General features: G+C 39.1%; 1 protein-coding gene across 2 annotated transcripts in view; it reads right to left on the bottom strand.

Annotated features, from left to right (window-relative positions):
• LOC108047427 (tubulin beta chain) overlaps positions 1–17296 on the bottom strand; it is a 25166-nt gene extending 7870 nt beyond the window's left edge. For both annotated transcript variants that reach the window (XM_017127599.1, XM_017127600.1), the window contains exons 1-2: positions 17018–17296; positions 617–851 (exon numbers count right to left, since the gene is read on the bottom strand). In XM_017127599.1, the coding sequence (XP_016983088.1) occupies positions 617–851; positions 17018–17074 (292 nt within the window). In that variant the 5' untranslated portion in view covers positions 17075–17296. The remainder of the gene's footprint in view (positions 1–616; positions 852–17017) is intronic.

Raw genomic sequence — 17296 nt, 5'->3', positions numbered from 1 at the left:
GACAATCGCATCATTGATGGAGGATTCCCAGCTTTGGTCGAAACAAAAGCACCCCCGAAAAGCATCAGGAAAACAGAAGCCACGTTCTGGCTCACGAACACGACATTCACCCATTAACGAGTGCAACGGAAATGCATTAGCAAAATGGCAAAAATGTGATTGGTTTCTGCAGAGATATTTTCTTGTCTTCAAAAACACATGATTTCGTTCAGCAGCTCTTGAGGTAGCTATTTTTTCAGGATACAATTATTACTGACTTTAGGCTAGAATTTAATATTGAAGAATTTCTGAATATTTGGAAAAATAAATAATATTAAAATTATAAGTCAAATAAATGTTTAAGACCTACATTTTTTACGTCTAGGCTTTTACAAATTTAAAATCGTAGTTAAAGAAACATTGCCAATAATGGCCGGAATCTATTTATTTAGTCATTCGATTACGCGTTTTCTACAATAAGTCACGATATTTTATACAACAACTAAAATATCAAATAACGATAAAATGTTTAAAAATAGCAGGTAGATATCTTTGAAGTGTCATATCGACATATCAGAGATAAGAGATAGTGCGATATGTCAATCCACCGATTATCTGCAACTGGATTTCAACTCACCGGCTCCCGACTGCCCGTAGACAAAGTTGTCCGGCCGGAAGAGCTGGCCCATCGGCGACTGGCGAACGGAGTCCATGGTGCCCGGCTCAAGGTCGATGAGCACCGCCCGCGGCACGTACTTGCCGCTGCTGGCCTCGTTGTAGTAGACATCGATCCGTTCGTGCTGCAGATCGGACTCGCCGTGGTAATATCCATTGGGATCGATTCCATGCTCATCGGAAATGATTTCCCAGAACTGCAAAAAATAAGGAAAAGCGAAGTGCTACTTTAATGCCGTTTCAATAATGATTTAAGTGTATAATGGAGGCCGGCTGATGTATGCAAATATGCGGTGGTCGCAATGAGCGCATTTGCATATGTGTCCACCGACCGTTTCACATGACGTATGCGTGATATTTCACGACAGCGCCCGTTTGTATGCAATGAAATTTCGCGAAGCTCAGTTGCCTCCTTTTTCTTTTTCAGAAATATTATTTTACAATCAATGTTGTGTGGGTGAGAGGGGTGTGAGGGTATGCGTGCGTGTGTGTTTGTGTTGCATTGCTTTGGCAATCAATGCATATAAATATGAGTGTCCTTTTTACATGGCTCTTGCTTTTATTGCCGCCGCCATCGGAGCCCTCGTATCTGTCGTCGATTTATGCGCGTGCATATGCTGCATGACCCTGCCGCGCCCCCCTGTCCCTGCACCTCTGCCTCCACCCCACCCGCTTCCCCTCCCCCTTTCCCTTCACTCACACACACAAACACAGCGAGCACTTTACATGCCGTGAGCACTTTCTGTTGCATACTTCCATGGGCGCGCAATTTTTTCCTGCCGTGTTATTATACCCTTGCAGAGGGTATTATAATTTTGGTCAAAAGTGTGCAACGCAGTGAAGGAGACATCTCCGACCCTATAAAGTATATATATTCTTGATCAGGATCACCTCCTGAGTTGATATAGCCATGTCCGTCTGTCCGTCTGTCCGTCTGTCCGTCTGTCCGTCTGTCCGTCTGTCTGTCCGTCTGTCTGTCCGTCTGTCTGTTTCTACGCGAACTAGTCTCTCAGTTTTAAAGATATCGAATTGAAACTTTGCACACACCCTTCTTTCCTTTGCACGCAGTATATAAGTCGGAACGGCCGGGATCGGCCGACTATATCCTATAGCTGCCATATAACTGATTGATCGGAAATGCCATAACTCTGCTGTTTGTTAAGTTAGGAAATTGAAATTTTATATGGGTTTTATATTTGGCCAATCAATCCGACCTACCAAATTTCATAAAGATCGGCCGACTATATCCTATAGCTGCCATATAACTGATTGATCGGAAATGCCATAACTTTGGTGTTTGTGAAGTTAGGAAGTTGGGATTTTCTATGGGTGTTATATTTGGCCTATCAATCCGAACTACCAAATTTCATAAGGATCGGCCGACTATATCCTATAGCCACCATATAACTGATTGATCGGAAATGCCACAACTTTGGTTTTTGTTAAGTTAGGAAGTTGGGATTTTCTATGGGTTCTATTTTTAACCAATCAATCCAACCTATCAAATTTCATAAGGATCGGCCGACTATATCCTATAGCTGCCATATAACTGAACGATTGGAAATGCCATAACTTTGGTGTTTTTAAAGTTAGGAAGTTGGGATTTTTTATGAGTATTAAGATTGCATCATATGAATAATTTTGGAGAATATAATTTACAGAATATTCTGCAAGGGTATATCAACTTCGGCTCCGCCCGAAGTTAGCTTTTCTTTCTTGTTTTTTTTTGTTGTTGTGTAACGAGCGGGAATAATTGAATCCTTTTAGGTGTTTTCATACACATATACCTGCGCATATATATATTTTTATACGCATACGTATACCCTCTCTCGATAGCGTTCCTCGATTTTATTTACACAAGAATTTCTCCAGCTCGGTTCGTGTTTGTTTTGTTTTTGGTTTGGCTCTTTATTTTTTATTGCACAATACGCTTGGCAAAACATTTCACGTTTGCTGCGCATATGAATTTCAAATTTTTAAAAATGTTTCAATCGACCCCGCTCTTTTCCGCTTTTCCCGCTCCACACGGCAGGTGAGTGCCTGGGAAAATGGGGGGAAAATGCTAATTGTGAGAAAATCGCAATGTGCGCGCTCGGCCTGCCACGGCTACCATTGATCGAAATGATTTTTAATGGACTTAAAGGCAACGGTGGCAGTGGCAGTGGCAGCCAAGGGCCATGAATTCACTTTTATATATGCGACTCTTTTTTTTTACGTGTTTGTTCCTGCTTGGCTGGTATTACCGAAGGTCGGCGGCAGATTGATTACTGAATATGAATTTTAATTAGTTACACATGGCGGTGAAGATGCGACTTTTCCATTTGACGGGACTCCCTGAGAACGCTATAAACTCAAGTGACTGTCGAGAAAATGGCAGCACAGAGAAAAAATCACATCACCAGAATGGGCCATCATTTCGGTAGTTTTTATATCACATGATAGCTTATCTGTGACATATCGACATGTCATATCCAAATGACAAATATCGATATTCAGCCAGGCGGAATGAAAAGTGCCTTTTGCTTAAATTAAAATTCAATTGCTTTATTTTAACCAATATATTTTGAGTGAGACTTTCAGATTTTGCTTTTTAGTTATTTGTAAGCTATATAAATGCACGAAAAAATAATTTAGTTGTATTAAAATAATATTTTAAGCTATTTAACTTTGTTAAATATTAGTGAAACTAAATATTAAAGGCATTAGTTTTGAATCGGATTAAAAAACTGTTTTTTCTCTGTAAATGGGAAGAGAAGGTCCTGAATAATGCATGGCACCCGGTGTTTATGTCAAGACCGGTTGTCAGACATTCCATCGAGCACTTTGAGGCGCACTCTTCCGAGGATTCCGCGCACACACAACACACCACACTCCACACTCCACACACGCCTGCATTTCGGCCATAAATAGTTAAGTGGCTTGCGTAAAGCGTTGAAGTCTTCGCAACCAGCAACCAGCGAACAAAGGGAAAGCGGTGGTGGAAAGTGTTTTGAGGGCTAGGTGAAAGTTGTAAAAGTTCGAAAAATTTGATAACGGTTGATTGCACACACACAAAGAGCGCCGGCACACACGTCCTTTTTTGTGCCAGCCCCCGAGCGTGTGCTATACTGTTTTTATGCTTTTTTATTTGTGGCATTCAGCTTTTCCGAAGACACCCATGCCATGCTAATCCTAGAGAGCCGCATAAATGTTTGCCCTGGCACTGCGATTGTTTGGCAAAAGTTTTACTCCTCCATTGGCTCTTAGACACGCAACAATGATAACAAGTTGCATGGCCAAAACAGAGACAAGAAAAATCGCTGGCCAACAAAACTTTCCGGCTGGCAGAAAAGTTTGGCCCTCGCATGCTGGCTTTTGCATACATAACAAACTGGAAATATGACACTCAATTGTACGCATCGGTGGGCACTTTTGGCTTGACAATAACTTTGATTTGCATGCGCAACTCTTTGGACAAAACCCCCTCCTCCCCCTCCACCCGATGCTATGCCATGGCACTTGTTGCCTTTGGGGAAATGGAAATTCAAATGTGTTGCCTGCTTTTTAGGAAGCCAATTGCAGATAAGCGCTTTTCTTTTCGACTACTCTCGCTCCGTTTGCCAGCCGTTGGCATTGAGTGAGCAGCATAATTTATTTACAAAAACTTTTCCCAGTCGATCTGCCCATCATCCGCTGGCTCCTGACAAGAGCACCCCGTGTTTGGCAGTTTTTGAAGTGGATAAAGTAGCCTGCGACAGGCCATCAGCTTTCCATTTGTGGAATCGCCCCTGCCAAGTCAAGGAACGCAGGAGAAAAAAAACAATTACGCTGCCTTCATTTGCTTAAAACTTTTTACTGGCTGCGGTCAAATTGCTTAATTACAAAATTGCGTCCATGTGCCAAGAGGGAACCTGGCGAAAGGCACTTGGCCACAAAAAAGCGGCAATGATCAAATTAAAAGTAAACAAAGAGCTGCGTGCGTTGACCAAAGCGGCGCCATTTTGCGGCGCCCGCTTTTTGTTGGCCCCAAAAACCCTTGGTCTCACTTGAAAGAAATCCAAAATTAAAATTCCCAGAGCGTTTGCACAAAAACCGAAACAAAAGTCAAGTGGAAAAGTCGCGATCCAAAGGAAGATGTAAAAAAAAGCGCATAAATTAATTCTGACCAGCTCTTACACAGAGAAGAAAACGTCCTTTTGAATAAAGTTTTATCTTTAAATAGTATCATCAAATGATAATAATGGGTTTTGATTTTCAATCAAATTTAGTTACTTCTTGTTTAGGTAAATATAAAATAGTCCAAGTCATGTGTTGTACTATCATGCGATTACTTTATGTAGTGTAATTATATTCTCCTAGAATACTTTTTAAAATATCTTAATAAATTTATACATGAGTTACAAATCGAATGCCCAATTGATTGCAAATTTAACTCAATTTTTCTGTCTGCATTTCAGCTTTGTGCCCTCGGCTATTCGAGGACATTTTAGCTTGCGTTAGACAAGGATGTGCGTGGCGCAAAGCGACGGAAGTGCATGTCGCACCGGAAGTGAACGAGCGGTGGGCGGTGGGGCGGAAGGCGTGGCAGAGGGTGGCGGATTGCTTGGCAGCTGCGTTTGCATACTAAATTTGATGCCTTAGCTCGCGGCTCACATAAATAATAAACAATTGCAGTAATAAATATTAAATGATGGCCAAGTTTGTCTTAAGGCGCTGAGCTTGACATGCGAAATGATTGCACCGGATTTCGGTTCACTTTTTTTTATCATATTCATGAAAAGTTCTAGTCGAACAGACTATTTGATTTAGTTTAAGGAATTGCCTTTGGCACATTTTTAATGGTATGCATTTTTTTCGTAAAATTTAATTAAGTTGTCAGCAGGACAACAAAAAATTGTAAAATAATTCATTGGTCTAAAGTATTAAATGTTGTCCAATACTATACCACTTATATTAAAATTCAATTATAATAAATAATTAAATATCTATATATTTCAATGTGCCCACATGCAATGCCAGAAGATAAACAAAAAAAATGCATTTCTAATTAACATTCGTGCGTGAAAATCATTAAAAACCCAACCGCATACGCATTAACCCGTATGCCCGACTCCTCGGGCAATTCCTTAACCCACCAACGCCCGCTGAGAGCGGAACAATTTGGAATTGCAATTTAATTTTCGGCCACTGGCATTAAACTAATTATAAAATAATAAACAGGATTTTAGCGCATTTCGATCATTTGCCAATTTACAAATGTGCGACAAATCCGCGCGATTTGCGGGCGAACACTTAAAATGCAAAGCGTACGGCCAAGTTAATTTATTTTAATTTCCAAAAAATCTATTTGAATATTCGGCGGCCAGGGGCTTGCATTTGGCATCCATTAGAGTAATGAGCTTTAGCTGGGGGATGTGGATGTGGAAAATAACCCTTGCAATAAAACCGAAAATGCCAAAACACTCTGGAAACTTAACGGCCGCCCTTCGACGGATGACACTTTGCAGCCTGCGGCCATAAACCATTCGATTCGCAGCGACAAAAAGAACAAAAAGTATAAATCCACCATATATACATGGCATATTCTCAGCTGGTAACTGGATACTGCCAATTGGCAGCTGAGCTCCATCCGTCTCCGACTGCTCAAAAATGCAATTTATGTGTTCACAAGGCAAATAACGAATTGTACCCCAAACTACGCTTAATGCTCCGCCGAATGGAGAAGGAAATACAAGGATATTTTGTAATAACACTAAAAGGATCTTATCGACAGTTGACAGCTATGTTACACTCGCATGTTGTCTTTATTGGCCGACGTCGTTTAGGGCCATAAAAAGCTGGCACTAAGAAAAAATTTCCACGTTTGTATTGCTGTCCCACATAAAGTCAGCTCTAATATTTGCTATATTTTATGCAATTTATTTTCTTGGTATAATAATTTTTAAAAAATATACAAATTGTGTTCAGACCAAGAAGTTAATTTTATTGAAAAGACTAAAGCTCTGACAACTGAAAAATGCATTTAAAAGAATTGAAAAATAAGTTTTAAAAGTGTTAAAGCATAAAATAACCAGTTAAAATAAAAGTTTATTTTTCATTGAAATGCTTTCTGTTTTTAAACGAAAGAAACTTTGCATTTTAATGAAAAATAAATAAAATGTCAAACAATTTATGGGTTTAGAATGGATTTCATTTATTCAAGTCGTGCCAGAAGTTTATGGAAATTTTCTAAATTTTAGATAACGAGTTTTCTGAGTGTGGATATAGCCTGTGTTACGGGGCGGGGTCCTTCGGAACGGAGCAGCATAATTAGACTCACGTAGCCATTGCGAATGAAGCAATTGGCGATGCAGCTGCAATTTATTGCCCGGCATGCTCATATACTCAAATAAAGCAGCCTCAATTTGGACGGCACGTGTGAGTTTCGAGGCGAGTTGGGTTGGCCAGAAAAATGCAATTTTTCCCTCTGTAAATTACCCTTTGTACACACGCATACTGGCTGAATTTGCAATTGCATTTATCGTCAAGTGCATCAATTTAAATGTGGCCACTAATTGTCATTATCAGTGCGTTGCGTTGCGTTCGCAGCGCAGTATTTTCCCATTCGGGCTTTTTTCGATTGCTGCACTTCGTTGTTTATGTTGTGTTTTTATTTTTATATTTTTTTAATTGCCTGTAGCATTAATGTGCGAAATGGTTGGCGAAATTCAAGATGCCATGGCATACGGCAATACTAATTTAATCAATGGGGCCGGCAGGTTCAAGGCTTGCCCAAAGACTCTTGTCTGGCAAGGATATGCAAATATTTGTTCATTAGTATTGGTCATTCGGCTTTCGGCTTATTGTGTGGACCCGCCTGTGTGCATAAATACATACACACAAGGACAACGATGACGCAGTCTAAGTGCAACATCAAATAGCTTATAATTAAAAGTTCCATAACTCATACGCACCGTTGGCGGTGAGGAGCAGGAGTGGAAATTGAATAAATGCACTGGCTTTGAGCTCAAGTATATTAGTTTGCTGTATGATATCTTCTAGCTAATATAAGAAATATGGTGAGTGAGAAGCCGAATGTTTAAATAACTGATAAATAACAAAATGAATTTAATTGTAGAAGAAAAATAAGCTAAGAAGTCATAACTGTGAAGTTATTGCACAACAACTCTCATTGATAAGTTAAATTATGAATGGGTAAGAAATAGCTACTAATTTATTTACAACAATTAGCTTAAATGGGGGATTGAAAATAATAAATTTACCATCTGATTTAAAGGAAGAGTAATAAACTGATGTAATTAATGCTTTTATTAAGCTTTTCCTTTATTAAAACCTTAGTTAACTCTGTTAAGCACTAGAAAAATATATGTGCACCAACTGAATGCTTAGAAAATTAAATTTTATTTAATTTTTTCAAAGTATTTGAACAGCTGAATAAATTCGATAAAAAAGCTAAAGCTCTTTAAGCTGAAAAAGGTTAACTTAGTCGGCTGGTAAAATTGTTGATACTGAATGAGGTAAAAAAGTTTAAGAAATGTTCAAAAAAATGTTTAATCTTCGCGATCTGGGGAACTTCTTAAGCTTCCCTCGCTGTTAGATAAATAACCAATCAATTGCTTTGGGGGGTTAACCCTCTGAAGGCGTATGTCACCTCGTGTGATTCCATTGACAGTCGTTGCTCCGTCGTTTTTCCATCCTACAGATATCAATGTTCGATGTACATATACACCAGATATATACGTTTAAGTGTGGTTGTGTCAACGGTGCGTATGGCTTCATTTAAACACACGCATAGAGGGATTCGGCTAACAAACAATTTCAATTGAGATTTCAATAATTGTCGATTTAGATATGTAAATATTTATTGTATATTTCGTTGGCTGAACTGCTATTGACTTAACTAATGTGCACCGTGTGTCTGAGTGCATTGGTGTGTGTTGCTTTGTGCGTCTGTCTGCGTGAGTGACATGGTTACGTGGTGTGTGTGGCCACCAGGGTCTCGATTGTTTGCTCCTCCGTGGTCAAAACGAGGCAAACATGGCACAAATCAGATTTGATACGAGCCCAGGTGTCACTCTAATGCCCATTCTGTCGATTGTGATTGCAAAGATAGTGATGATCTATTAAATGTATTCTGGTTTCTATTTCTTAAGCTCTCCTTCTTACATAATTTAAATATATTTATATGAATGGTACACAATTGTAGTTTATTAAAATTGTCAGAAAGCTCTAATAAAAATGTTCATAAGCCAAATCACCAGATTCGTTTAGATTTTAGGAATCAAAATCATCTTAAAAGGCGATGTCCTCCGACTGCGAAGCGATGTCAAGTTTTTGCCCTGTAGGCCGAAGGGTTGCAATAATATTTGCTAATGGCCACAGTTTGGGGAGCCGTCTCCGCCGTATGTTTTACGGTCCTGCCATGCATATAAACGACTGCCACTTGCACTCCATCATCCCGTATGCACACACTCACACAGCAACACGAATTTAGGCTGCTTGCCTGGGGCAAAGAGGGTAATAATAATAATATTTATATGGTAAGCGATATGAAGTTCATGGCTTGAAGAACACTTTGGCAAAAGCTAAATAAATAAACAGTGTCAGGCAAAAGCATTTTTGTGATGCTAGGTGTGAGCACATGTGGTGTTGAACGGCAAGTGGCTGCCCCAACCACCTGAATTGGCGGTGGAGCATCTGAGCCACCAAAGAAATTAAGACCAAGTTAGATGGCAAGGTATACAAGGTATGAAGAGAAAATCCCCGAAATTCTCTAAGCAAATACGACACGTTAATACCCAAAAAAGAGTGGACCGAAAATTCCAATTTATCTGCGGTTGTGTACCTGTCACAAATATGCGCCTGCCAGCAAAATATGTACTGGCATTTTTTCGCCAGCCAACATTATTTTTTACGATCTGCTCTATTTGAGGTCTGGCTTTATTAAGTGCTGGACCAAATGAATCGCTGTTGGTTATTAATGAATATAATAGCATTACGGTTTTTCTTTTTTCTCAAGTGCCGTTTCAATATCAAAATAATTCATGTTTTTTATTGTGATTGCGAAATGCAGTAGAATCAATAAAGGGACAGATAAAGAACTGAGCAAACTTTCGCTCTATTAATCAATTTCGATCTACTTCCATCTCTGTCGCGCAGGACGAGTGCATTTGCTGATAAAACTTGGTCATTTGCGGGAATATCCTATAACGATTTTTATGATTCAACAATGAAATTAATTTTTATTACGGCCAAGCGTGAATTTCCCTTTGACCATTTGATCAGCCAATGCAAACTTTTTACACAATTCCCTCGCAAAAGTTTTATTTTTCATTTTAATTGCCATTTGCACGCGGAATGGCTGGTAATATATGTATGAGCATAAAAAATCCAATTAATACTGTTTGTCAAATAAGCCCGAAATGAAATACAATATAAGGCAAATGCAAATAGGGTAAATTGAAAAACTTGTATGTAAAATGCGGAAATATTTTGGCAGGACAAGCGAACCAAAGTCCCGAATTCTCTAAAACTAATACAGTCCAGAAAATCGCACTTAATTGAATTGCCACGAAATTGCTAAAATCCCAGGCACATTGGTCCGGCAATAGAAACCAAAAATAATTGCACCACTCGGAGCTCTCAAAATATTTTGATTAATTTCGTTGCGCTAACTTGACAGACCACAAATTTAAATTATGCTTTGATATGTGTGCGCATATCTGCACAATTTGGCAAATTTGTTGATCTAGCCATCATTATGGCCGAAAACCAAAACCCGATTGTTGATTCTGATTTGCCATGGTTTTCTCCCACATTTTTAGGTTAAGTTATTCGTTCATTTGCGGTTTTGTGCGCCTAAAATATCGAATTTCTTTTCGCGAACATTATTCCCCTTTCCACCTGACATAAATTATAAAACTGATGTTAATCTTTCAAGGACATGCAGCCGGACATATGTTCGTCGAAACAAATACAAACAAAAAAGCGGTAGTCGAGCGTGGATTTAGCAGGGACACATAAATGATAAATATTTTGACCACATTGGTTTTTAATGAGGTTTCGCGGACTAGCTATTATTTTTCGGTATTGTTCAATACACTTATTGGGGTATAATCGTTATTAAAATTAGTTGTGTGTCATATCGTTTCTGTGGGCCACACTAATCTTTAGAGCTTGGTTAAACATTAAAAAACATTAAGAAAATTCTTTGGGCGAAAGTTGCTTTAGAATTTTTTATTGATTTTAAAGTAAATTAAGTACTAAAAATATATAAATTAAGACCCACATTAAACTTACTCCTGAAAGAGCATGCCGAAATTTAAATTATCCTTGCCTCTTTGTTTATTTAGGCAAATCATTTCGTGTATTTGGTCGCACAATTAGTCAACGCAATTTGCACAAATAAAATAAAACGAGTCGAAATGAATCGAAAAACAAAAACACGTGCAGCAAAAGCAGCGCCAAACCAATCTTGATTATTGTTATTTTTGCCAGTTGTATTTTTGGCTTAATTATGCTTCATTTTGCCATAAATTTGCTGGCGTTTTGCGGTTAATATCTGCCGGCGGAATGCTTTATCTGCCGGCTTTCTCTGAGCCCAGGGCGTGTGTAAAATTCCTCTGCCTGCTTATCGGCAAGACAGCAATTTGTAGCTCGCATAGCCGGCAAATCCAATTGCATAAATAATTCCAATGGCGAGAACTTCGGGCGTTTAAAACGCATTGCCAGCTGCTTTATTGTATTATTAATTTTTTCGTAAATACCAGATTACAACGGGGCAACATATTTCATGGGGCTGGCGCTATCTGCCGCCGTGCAGAGCTCGTTGGCAGTGTAATGCGCAATAATTACAATTTGCGGCTTGCCATTTCAATAATATAAAATTACCAAAGTAATTGAAAATACTGAAAAAATAGCGAAAAATGCGGCAGAGAGAGAGAGAGAAGGCAAAACAATTGCTCGAATAACAATGGTAATGAAACATATGCCCCATCTCCTCGGCAATCCAACTCCACTTACCATATGCAATTTGCACTTTTGCCAGAGAACTGGCAGAACAGGCTGAATGGCGCTAAGAGCAGCATGAGATATTAATGAGCAAAAGGGCGAAATGCTTTTTAAAAGTGTTAAATAAATAACAAATGGCCATTTGCCGGACTGCCCACATGGCCAGTGCCATGTTCCATTGTTGGCCTGGTCAACCTGTCGGCTCAGTGGGAGCAAGCGGCTTACAGGTGCCCACAAAAGGCACGAGCAGCACTTGCACTTCCATTTCGGTTAGGTTTGGTGTCCTTTTGCCCAGGAGAAAGCACAAGTATATCCACAATCTTACAGGACAATGCCAAAGAAATCACTTTGGCTTAAAAATCACTGATACAAGTGATTTCTTTTCCATAAATATAACTTTCCACACTAGTAAGAAAGGTTTAACTTTAAGATTTATAACATTTTTGATCAGCTTAAGTTTAGTAGGCTCAATTACTTTTACTAGCAGATACGCAAATGTATTCGTTAGGTAAAAAAAGGGTAAGATAAGATGACAATATGAAAATAATAATGTTATGCTTTTCCTCTCTGCCGCATTTTCTCCTCACGTTTTCCTAATATCTATGCGCAGTTCCTTTTTTTGTGATTTTCCCTTTTGTTCATCAATTTGCATGCACATGTTCAAAGCAATGTGTAACGGAGCAAAAATATATACATAAATAAGTAATTATACCCGTTACTCGTAGAGTAAAAGGGTATATTGTATTCGTGCAAAAGTATGTAACAGCTAGAAGGAAGCGTTTCCGACCCTATAAAGTATATATATTCTTGATCAGGGTCACTAGCCGAGTCGATATAGCCATGTCCGTCTGTCCGTCTGTCTGTCCGTCTGTCCGTCTGTCCGTCTGTCCGTCTGTCTGTCCGTATGAACGCTGAGATCTCGGAAACTATAAAAGCTAGAAGATTGGCATTTTGCATGCAGATTCCAGGAGTTCCTACGCAGCGCAAGTTTGTTTCAAAGAGGTGCCACGCCCCCTTTAACGCCCACAATCGCTTATATACGATTTTAAAAATTTTAATATTTCGGAAAAGTAAAAATGCAGTTTTATTGTGTTTATCAATACCTATCGAAATGTAGAAGAAATTTTTCAAATCGGACCTTTCTTTAAAAAGTTATGCGTGATCAAAGTTTCTATCTCCATCTCCCTCGGACTCCCTTTACCTGAGTAACGGGTATCTGATAATCGGGGCACCCGACTATAGCGTTCTCTCTTGTTTTTATATTCCATCAAGCCAGCAGCTACGAAAAATTTGGCGAGTGTGGCTGCGTGTGGTATGAGGAAAATATTTATAAAAATTCCCTTTTGTTTATTTATAATCAGTTTGTGCAGCGGAGCGGCGGTTGTGCCCTTCCACCTGCCACGCCCCCTTCTCCACTCCCGATTTCTATTGCATACTGCTAGGCGCAAGGACGCTGGGAGCTACCAGCTGCAAAAGGGGCGTGTTTGAATGCGGTGTATGTGTATGCGGCTCATTTGGTATGCATAAACGCATTTTTATGTAAATTGAAAAATATTTCGCCAGCGAAAAAAATGGGATATTTCTCCCCATTCGATACCCTTTTCTCCCTATATTTTACCCTTTCAGCTCATGCCTTATTGCATGCTAAGGCAATTGTTGACCATACCCACTTGCGTTGAGGTTGTTCAGCAATCGCTGTAGAACCGGACCACATATGTGCATTCTCATTATCCAACACAGCAAATGGAATAGGCGCATTCAATTAGGTTACTTGAGATCTCATCTTTGGCCAATTTGCACTTGCAAGAAAATAAAAAGGAGCAGGTGCAGAAATGGAATTAAATGATGTGCGATGCGGGAGCTAAGCAATACTGAAAAATACAGAAAATTCTCGATACATGTCCCTTTAATTTTCCATAACATTGAAATCGACAGTCAAAATAATAATGCAATAAATGTAGTTATTGGCTATTGAAAAAAATAACATGGAAATTGAGTAACAACAAAAGAAACCTTCGCTTAAAATATTCAACTTAATTTTACCAAATCATTGTCTCCACAGTATTTTAATCAATAACAATATCATCATAATTTAGTTAGTCCCAGAAACAGGCTAAAGACAGCTTTAAGTGATTACCATATTTTAAGCAATAATCGAAATTAAATTTCCAAGTGTTCATCACTACATGATCCCTGGCAACGCGGTGAATTGAAGTGAAGATGCCAACTAAGTTATCAATAGCTTGTTTTTCCAGCTCCACCCATCAGCAACGAACAGTACGAGTAAATGCAATGCCACATGAAAATTGCATTTGCATACGAGCAAGGGCATTACCTATGACGTGCCAAGCCGGGCCATAATGTAATCCGACCGATTCCCCAGTTACCCAGCTCGATATCGGGTAACCATAAAGAAATTACGGCTGCCAGCTAGCGAACGCCATCGATAATTCAATTTTGTGCATTATTTTGGCGCTGCTCGATGATGCCCTGCCATTATGGGCTAAACAAATGTATCCTGGGGCGGAATAAACGGGCATGCGACTGCACACTAGGGCTCAAAGGAGCCGTTGCAGCCCGGCTTATTCCACTCTTTAATTTTATTGTCTGTTGCCTGGCTTTCTCCGCTCTCCGTTCGCCGTGCTCGTCTATAAATTTCATCCGCACTTTCCCCGCCACGCTGGCTCAACGCTTTTCCATCGTCTTTATGCCATGCCGTAAATAGATTTTCCTTGTTATTGTTCACAAAATGATTTAGGGAAAATTAGGTTTATGTAAATAATGAAGAACAAAAAAAAAAACGAAGGAAGAAAACGAATTCTCGCTGCAGGCCAAAATATCCTTGGATAGATGCCTTTGCTTGGCGTGTACATATGTGATCAATTTCGGGTGTTGGCAAAGAAAAGCCGGAAGACGTTTTGCAAGGAATTTTGCAAAATTAAACTGAAGCCAAGAAAATGGATTAAATAGCAGTATCCTTTAAAATCGAATTAAACATAATTCAATGAAAATATTAAGTTTGCAAAACATGTCCTAAATAAACCTACATATGCTGCCGGGATTTTCATTTGTTAAGCTCTGTTTTTAAAATTACAATCCTTTCTGTTTTGCGGCAGCCCATTCATGTGTGAATAAGCTCTGCTTTTAATGTGTAATCAATCTGTTAGGCTTTTTTTTATTTGCTTATTGGCCTTTATCAGCGGAGCAATTAGTTTTGAAAATTTATTTAAAAGTCGCATTCACCATTTACGCCATTGTGCATACAATTTTGCCACGTAGGCAGTTTTGCATATTTATTATTTGTTTATTCTGGGCTGCAACAATAATTCATCCTGACAGCCAATTAATCAGTAAAGGACATTCAATTAAGGAACAAAATCAGGCTGTGTAAAAAAGCGCATGAATAGGACAAGCAACAAAATATGCTCGCTATTATTATATTCAAATTTAATGCACCAACAAATAAGTTTTATGCAATCTATAAAGATTCGATAAGCGGCAAATTGCATAAATAATCTCATTTTTTTTTAGATCCACAAAGGCCGCAACAATGGCGCAAAATATGGATGTAAAAATAATGCTTTGATTCGGGGGCGTAATGGGGTGCATAAAATCGGATGGGATCGTCAGGTTTTATCCCGGAAAAGCGCGTTCTAATTAACTGAAAAGGCGCTGGGCAAAAACACGCAAAAAAGTGCTTTAAAATATGTGGCGATGTGTTTACATAAAACTCAAGTGGAAAAGCGTGTAAAAGAGGGAGAAAAGAGAAACGGTCGGAGAAAAATGCGCTGGGAAACGCCGGGAAAAAGACACAAAAACATAAAAATACAAAAAGAACTGTGTCAAACGTCAACGACTTTTTGTAGCTGGATTTTCATGACGCGGCAAATTGTGCGAGTTAATGTTAATGCGCTGAATTAGCTTAGAATGGGCATCCACCCGGAGTTACAGGGATTTTTTCATTTCAGCTTTTCTAATTGCCCACAAACATGCTTCCCCCGTTCTATTGAAAATTCCAGAACGCACTATGTAATTGCTATTTTCGGTTCCCATATCAGTTTTTTTTTTGTCGAGTATTTATGTTTAAAGATCTGTAAACAAGCTCACTGATTAGACGCCGCCGATAGCGGGAAACACACATAAGCCCCCCAGTATGTCATAGTCAGTCGTGAGTCAGATATATCGGTTCAAGATACAGATACTATTTACCAGCCCTCTGCCGTAATTAAAAATGCTTCAAAAGAAACCTTCTGAGGGACGGGTTCTTTATGACTGTAAGATCAGTCAACTGTATGAGGGCAAACATAATAAAAAAACCCATGAAAAGTACTAGTATCCGAAACCAGTTGTGAAACAATGTATGCCCCAAAGACGGAAGCTTCAAAGAACCTTCGAGCTAGTTTCGAAATACTTTCCACAGTCAACGAAACTATAAGCGTCTTCTAAATCTTCCCGCTAAATATACTTGGTTCGCATATCGGATTTCTTGAAAGCCTAGCCCTTAGATGCACAGAAAAAAATGCAAATGATAAAATAGGTAAATATTAGAAAATAAATTTGAGAAAACTGGTTCTATCTTAAGGTACCAACCAATACAAGGAGTTCAAGACAGATTTCTTTAAGAAATTCATAATCATGTACCAAAAAAATGATAAATCGATCATTACAAAATGGATTTCAATGCAGAAAAAATATAACAAAGTATCTAAAATATGCTAAAAAGTTAGTTTTTAATTAAAAAATAAACAGATACACATATTTATTAGGTATTTAGAAATGGTGGTAAATAGTGGTATTTTTAAAAAAAAAAGGTAATTTTATAAACCTTCTGTTTCGGTTTCGGTGTAAGTTTGGTTTGCCGGCTGATCACAAGCTCTTTACTAAGCGACGAGCTAATTGTTTACACCTGACTGAGGTGGTTTTTGCTTAGTTTGCGAGCGGATTTCTGGCTTTAATTGACTGTGATATGCTCAGAGTCCAAGGTAATTTAAATGTGATACTTCGAGCCGGTTGATATTCGTATCTTGCGAGCGATAGATAAGATAACTGCCAAGCTCACCAGGTTTCTTTAATGTTTTTTGCAGTTCTATAGTTTCCCGAACTAACGGAATAATCTTTTCCAACCCCCCCCACCTCCCCACTGCCACCCATTTTAATTGCTTCCCACTAAAAACAAAACGAGGAAAATAACAGAAAGAGAGAGGAGAGAGTAGAGAGCCAAAGAAAAAGAGCGCGCCAAGAACGATTTATAGTCGGTACTCTTTTCCACTCTGTTTTATAATTAAACATGTGAGGTTAGGATAGCGAAAAATGGCGAGAAAATAGAGCAAAGGTGTGTAGTTCGACGCACCTATGGAATATCAATTATACGCACCTTCGAACCGATCTGGTTGCCGCACTGGCCCGCCTGCAGATGCACGATTTCCCTCATTTTGTGGCTGATTTGGATGCCCCTTCAGTCGAATCTAACTCAATTGAACACACTGACGCACTCACGCACTATCAGCAATTATCGGTGGCTATATCAATCTGAATCACAATCGGCACACGCACTCAAATAAATCCGGGGAAGAGTTGGAAGAGCGATTCGGGAGCGGTTCAGAACGGTACCACGGAATTCGGAACGATCGACGCGCGCTCGCTTTGAGAACTG

Source organism: Drosophila rhopaloa, unplaced genomic scaffold, assembly GCF_018152115.1.
Source record: "Drosophila rhopaloa isolate 14029-0021.01 unplaced genomic scaffold, ASM1815211v1 contig_167, whole genome shotgun sequence".
Lineage (NCBI taxonomy): Eukaryota > Metazoa > Arthropoda > Insecta > Diptera > Drosophilidae > Drosophila > Drosophila rhopaloa.
The sequence above is the reverse complement of the archived record's forward strand: the minus strand, read 5'-3'. Positions and strand labels throughout refer to the sequence as shown.